Here is a 7,210-nt window from a genome sequence, read left to right as displayed (position 1 = left end):
TCACACACGTATTAAGAGAAAAACCAATTCGCGATGATGTTGTTGGTAATTTTAGTTACTGAATTAATTAAGAGCTATAAACATATCATTATTAAGTTGAAAATAAACAAACACTTAAATGTCCGTTGGCATTTGCTAGAATTTTTATCCTCATGAATTAGTCCTATGACTTAAAACATTTCTGTTTTGGGGTCAAAAGCCTTCATTTTATCATTGATATTTCCTACCATTCCGATCCTCCATTAATGAAAATCGGATCGCATATTATTTCCGTAATAAAATCACTTCTCCATCTTTTTCTTCAATTTCTTTTTGCAACATTGCCTCCTGTTTCTCGTTAGATGTTCATGTTTTAATCATAAATACACTTGGTTTCCCCTGTTTTCATTGAATAAAAAAAGTAATAATCCAAAATTTAATGATTGTTGGCATGTGGGTGTGCTTGATTCTTTACGAGTTTCGTGAAATGGAAGGCTACGGTTTAAATTTTTGTAAAAAAATTGATTCTTGGGCAAGTATTTTTATCTATGGATAAGTGATTAATTGGAACAAAAACATATATAAGTTACAGAAACGTGTTGTTTAAGAATTTGTACGTTGAATAGGAGAATAAGTTATTTGGTACGCGTATGATGTGTTTATTGAATTAATTGAATGGGTCCCGAAACTGATGTGTGGCCTCATTGTACTTCGTTGGATCATACGTATTCAAGGGAATGTATGCCTGCTATGATAGAAGATGAGGATCCTGAGGATTTAGATAATATGAGCCAACCAAAGTTTAATAAGCCTCCAAGAAATGGTCCACCGCCCGTTAGACATTGTATTAGCGAGGCGTTATTGGTTGACACCTCTAATTTGGTGAGTAAATATATCCCTTTCTCATGAGCCTTCTGTAATCTTGATGTATCTTTTATATGAATGTATGATTATGGGTATGGATCTCGGGATACAAAATTATTATAAGAAAAAGTGTACTGGAGAATATGGCGTTGACATGTGTTTTGATGCTCTTGTTTGTCATTTTGGTGCATAAGGTTTCAAATGTATGATTGTGTACATCCTACCTCCCTCATACCACATATGATGGGATTGTGTAATATTGTTATTACTGTTGTTGTGAAGGTCCTAAAAGGTAATGCATCGGGACACATGGCATCACGATAATCTTCCTTGCATTTTTCTCCAAAATAGTAACTTTTACTTAATCCTTCCCCATTTTATGACATAGAACATTGGATAGATAGAGTATTAGGCTATTAGTTACATATTTACTAAGCCTTGTTTCGGGGGTATGAAAGTTGAAGCTCGATATCTTGATTGTTGTGCCATTTCTTTGTTTTGCAATTCTGTTTTGATACCCTGCTTTATTCAATGGTATTCTAGAATCAATGTTCCATTTGCCATTTGGCTTGCAATTACTGTTGTTTGTTTTGCAATTCCATTTGCCATCACCATGTCCTTATAATAAAAACAAAAATAAGAATTATCATGTGTAGTCTTGTTGTTGTTTGTTATAAAATAAGGATCACTAATATTTGGTCTTTCAGGATATCTAATAAATTTATGTCAATTTATATTTATATATATAGAAATTAACTGCAAATTCTGAGCCGGCATCACCACAGAATGAAAGCTCTACCTTTGCACCTGAGTTCCGGTCAGGAAGTTGTTCTGAGATTGGTCCAAAACCATATATGGAGGATGAGTTTATATGTATTGATGACCTTCAACAACATTTAGATGCAAAATCACATCACCCTTTAACTGGAGCATTTTATGGTGTAAGTCACCGTCTATAAGCTCTGCCATTTTTCATTTTAGTCCAAATTTTAGAAGTTCAATATGTTGTATAATAATTCAGTATTCTAAGAGAATTCGTAAACAACATAAAACATGTTATTGATTGGTAAGGAGTTAGATATCGGCGATGATTTATGAAAAGATGTTGATGTAGGTGTTTGATGGACATGGTGGCATTGATGCTGCGTCATTTACAAGAAGAAACATTCTTGAATTTATCGTCGAGGACTCCGATTTCCCAAATGGGGTGATGAAAGCTGTCAAGAACGCGTTTGTGAAAGCAGATCATGCATTAGCAGATACTAATTCGTTGGATAACTCATCTGGAACCACTGCGTTGACAGTCCTTATTTTAGGCCGGTAAGAAACTTGGTTCAATTATTGTGTACAATTTAAATTGCCATTGTTAAAGGTGGTAGTTTTGACCCATTTACTGTTAATGTAGTACATTGGTTCAGATTATGTTATATCTTTAAGTCTTTAGGGTGTAATACAAAAAATAAAAAATTATATTTAAAAGAAATGGTTCAAATGTGTCAGTAGTAGTAACACTTCAACTAATTTTATAGTTTATGACAATTTTTAAATTAACTTTTCACGCTTAGAAGTGAGACATATAAATTTCACGCTTATAAATGTTAAGCATCTAAAACTCTTTTACTTTCTTTAACAGTATAATATATAAAAATAAACATGGAACTTCGGTAGCGAGCAGCTAGAAAAAGCCACAAACAACTTCAAAAACCTTTTGATTCAAGTTATTAGATTTTTCATTTTTGACTCTTTTAAGAGTTAACTTTCTGACGTTTATTAAGTGTTATTAGCTTTATTCTTTTTTAACGCTTTTAAGTGTCTAAAACTTTGTGACACTAAAGGTGTTAAAAACATGGCGTCAAGAATAATCGAAGTGTTAAAAAGTGAAATTTTTATTGTAGTGTAACCATATTATTTATGTGCAATTGATAGAAAGTACTTTATAATAAAGATACAAAATGTTACGGCAGAAGCTTTTAGAAAATGGACATAAAGGATCTTGGGTCAGCATAAGTTGACCAGTATCAGAGATCACTTGTTTATACCATTTATAGTTTATATAGTAGCCCTTATAACTTATTTGTTGGTTTTGTGACAATGTTAACTAACAGAAATATGATAATTGCAAATGCCGGTGACTCGAGGGCTGTACTTGGCAAACGTGGACGAGCAATCGAGCTTTCAATCGACCATAAACCAAGCTGCACTTCTGAAAAAAACAGGATAGAAAAACTTGGAGGTGTGATTTATGACGGTTACCTAGACGGTCAACTGTCAGTTGCACGTGCATTAGGAGATTGGCACATGAAAGGACCAAAAGGTTCAGATGGACCGTTAAGTGCTGAACCTGAGTTAAAAGAGTTAACTTTAACCGAAGAAGATGAGTTCTTGATAATCGGGTGTGATGGTTTGTGGGACGTGATGAGTAGCCAGTACGCGGTCACAATTGTTAGGAAAGAACTTATGGTTCATAATGATCCTAGAAAGTGTTCGCGGGAGCTTGTTAGTGAAGCTTTGAAAAGGAATAGTTGTGACAATTTAACGGTTGTTGTTGTTTGTTTCTCATCGGACCCACCACCGAAGATTGAGATCCCGAGGTCGTATAAACGAAGAACTATATCAGTTGAAGGGTTGGATGTTTTGAAGGGTGTTTTGCATCATGTTTGAATGCTTAATTAGTGACATTGCATATGTCAAACAACACATGTTTCTTGGATATATTGTCCTTGTTTTCATCATGTTTGAATGCCTACTTATTGTTTTTAACATATCTTATTTTTATGATTTTACTTTTGAATATTGGTTCAATTTAATTTTTTGGTATATATTTTCCTTATAATACTAAAAGAAGACCAACATTTGGTCGTTTGACAACCAAAAAACGCCACCCCTACTCTCAAAAATGTAATTTCACACCCTCAACTTACATCATCTCTCAATTTCTTCAAGGGTCAAACTCGCATATTTTTATGATGTTCTAATTACGCGTAGCTTCATTCGGTAACTTTGGTAAAGTTTACAAAAAGAGATTCAGGAAAATTCGATTTTTATACTCTAGAACTTTACCCACGAACTTCAAGATATTATAGCTATTTTTGAATTGGACGAATAATCAGAAGGTCGTAACTTTTAAAAAGTTTACGAAAAGATAAAATCATGTAAAGTTTAGAAAAGAGAGTAAATCATGGATGTTCAATATTTACTTTGAAACTGTTACGAAACTGAATCTAAACCATTTAAAATCAAACTGAATTTGAAAAATAATTTTCGGTTTTTGAAAAATGCTTCCACCATGCTGAAAACATAGAACGCCTAAGTGTTCTCCGCCTGCGAACGGGAATGGAAGGGAGAACGTGAGTGATCGAAAAATTTTGAAATTTAGAGCGGAGGTAAAAGGAGAGAGCGAAGGGAAAGAGGAGGAGGTAGAAGAAGAAGAAAAGGAGGCCAGCCGAATCTCCGACGAGGTGATGAAGGTATGAGGCTGCGAACAACGAAATTAGGGTTCTAAAGTTTAAGATGGAGGGAATTAAAATCACCATCTTGTATCCACCTGACCAATATTAAATAATTCTTCGTAATTTATTTGGCTAAAATAATTAATACTATAAACAAATGTTAATTCATCAAAAGATTAATGAACCGAACAAAGATACAACATGATAATGGAAGGCTCGACACTAGAAAACGAAAGCCTAACCGCTATTTACGATCGAGCCTACCGTAACAATAAAAAAAGCAACACAACCAAACATGCAACCAAATCCAACATCAGTCTAAACTAAAAACTACCTAAATGAGTGTCACAAACGCAAGGGACCAAAGACAATACATGAACAAAATATTCATCGTAATGAACCTGTACAACACACCATAAATTATTCCATGTCACGAACCTCCTTGCATTCTCATCCTCGACGTTTTTTATATTGACATGGACCAGAATACTTCCCCAAGACTTATGAAAATTCTTCGTAACTCCGATATTCATTTCTTGATTGCTTCGAACCTATAAGCTTACCATTAACCATTTTAGGATTCGAAAAATTGCGAGACTCCATTGGAGCAACCGCCACACACTTTGGTGAAGATGTTTCATGTATGGATGTCTCACCCAACGCCTCACACCTATAAGCATTAGTTGAACACTTCTCTAAATTCGTTATCTTTGATGATTTAGCCGAATCAAAACATGGACCACTAATAGGAGATTTGGTCGGACCTGCATCGTGTACTCCTTTCTTCTGAGAGCCAAATTGAATACTAGTGATCGTATCATCCAAAACCACTTCATTTGGCAAAACCATATTCACAGCATGAGTCTTCTCTTTAACGTACATCGCATTTCTAATAGCATCCAACTATGAATTTTGATGAAGGTACCGGTTCGTGAACACTTTCATTATAGACAGTCCCACCACCTACTGAGTTGCCCTCATTCAAACCAATGGGATCGGCCACACCACTATTGGAGTTAGCACATGGATTACCACGAAAATGGCATTTACCCAAACCAAAACTTAGTTCAAACTCAGTGCCACAAATCGAATTGGAAACAACAACAGGAACCTTGAAATGAGCATCCTTCTTACGAATTATATCTTTGCTAACAACCACTTGATCCTGGCTAATAAAATCAGCCCATACGCCCTTCAATTGAGCATCCTTACTATTAAACCTTGTTTAAAACCCCCTCTCAACAAATTTAACAACAGGAGGCTCAAGAGTTTGAGTGTCACAATCTTCAAATACATTAGACGTTAAAACAGTAAGCTTAGAACTAGAATGATTTGGACCATCAACCAAATTAACATCAACGCTACCAAAGACTAACCCGACACGTGCTTCATCTATATCTTCCGCCATAACATCTTCAACCGCATCAACATCATCTTCCAACCTTCCACTTCCATCTTCAATAGTAGCAGCACCATCTACTTCGACATCGGTCCCACAACTTTCGACAACCAATGCTTCTCGAACCTTTTCGATTTGTTGCACATAGAATGAGTGCCCCACCATAACAATGCCATTTGAATGGACAAAAGATCCCCAGGAAAGACAACGGATAAAACGTTGTTTGATTCCGGCGAAGCACAAATTTTGTTAACCCAAAGATGGGTAACCAAATATACCTCATCATCCAAATCCACTTCAACAAAGTCTTGAATATGTTTAACGTTACCAAGACTAGAAGACGATTTGACGATCAAAATAACCTCACCAAAAAGAGAGGCAACCTTCGAAATGTTGTCTTCTGAGTAATGAGAAATCGGAACCCCAAGGAGTGGCTTGGTGGTAAGATGCTTGGAAAATTCCAAAGGGACCCAGGTTCAATCCCCACCTGCTACGCTTTGGGGGCTTGCCTTTTAAAAAAAAGTAATGAGAATCGGTATGCCCTTGACCTCCACCTACACCAAACGAAAAAACTTTCGAGCCAAGTCTTTGAAGGGAGAAACAAGGACAAATTCAACAACGACGATAGCCAATATTTAGCTAAAACTGTCTAGATCGGAAAAAAATAAGGATGCACCCAAAATGACCCATTTTTCTCACACAACTAACCTTGTGCTTATTTTAAAAATGACCCATTTTTCAACAACACCTTGTGCTTATTTTAAAAAGATTATAGCTTAATATCAGAAAATGGTAGTGAGTCCACCACCAAAACACTCAAATCCAAGAGGTCCTCAACACGATTGTTCAGTGATAAATTGCAACGAAGCTTTGACATAGCTTGCCATGGTTTTGGGCAAAAGAGTGACAGTTAGATCAGCGTATTGGCCAACCCATAAAGATGGGCCGTCCAAACACCTTTGAACTGTTCATGGTGACAGCAGCCTTAGAGGCTAACAATTGATCAGAATAGGCAACAAAAGTGTACCTCTTCATTGGCCAAAACTTTATTTCGATTAATGGGCCTACATTGCCAAAAACTGTTTCAATCATGTGAAGAGAACATGAATTCTCTAAACGACCGGTAAAATATTAACACCCTCATTATAGTGTACACCAGGGAGAAAATGGTTTCCTGCTACCGGAGCTCCGTCGGAAGGGCCCTGACCGGATCTAGCTTAATATGCGTCTTCGAATGAATTAGGAAGGTCGGAGAACATTGGCGAACGAGAACTAGGTTCTGATTAGGCTTGAATGATATTCCGGCACCATCACGGGAAATTTTCGGAAGGATATCATGAAGATAGAAGTTGGTTTTGGTAAGGGAAATAAGTGGGAAATCAAAGGGGTGCAAGAAGCCATCACAAAGGGTGAATTTGATAATTTGTAAGAATTTGATCGTTTGTATTAATGATAATTTTATTACAAGCTGAATTGAATTCTTTATTTACATGAAACAAGTGTTTTATACACTAAGTGG

The 7,210-nt window shown here is 36.0% G+C and overlaps 1 protein-coding gene across 1 annotated transcript; it reads left to right on the top strand.

The window, feature by feature from the left end:
- Positions 1-213: 213 nt before the first annotated feature.
- LOC139862173 (probable protein phosphatase 2C 47) lies at positions 214-3,511 on the top strand. Its single transcript, XM_071850734.1, has 4 exons — positions 214-861; positions 1,593-1,784; positions 1,958-2,163; positions 2,949-3,511. Exons 1-4 carry the CDS (start codon positions 655-657, stop codon positions 3,502-3,504), a joined length of 1,161 nt encoding a protein of 386 aa, XP_071706835.1. The 5' UTR covers positions 214-654; the 3' UTR covers positions 3,505-3,511.
- The last annotated feature ends 3,699 nt before the right edge of the window (positions 3,512-7,210 follow it).

This window comes from Rutidosis leptorrhynchoides, chromosome 8 (genome assembly GCF_046630445.1).
Source record: "Rutidosis leptorrhynchoides isolate AG116_Rl617_1_P2 chromosome 8, CSIRO_AGI_Rlap_v1, whole genome shotgun sequence".
NCBI classification, from domain to species: domain Eukaryota; kingdom Viridiplantae; phylum Streptophyta; class Magnoliopsida; order Asterales; family Asteraceae; genus Rutidosis; species Rutidosis leptorrhynchoides.
Note: the sequence above shows the minus strand (reverse complement) of the source record. Positions and strands in the feature narration are given on the sequence as shown.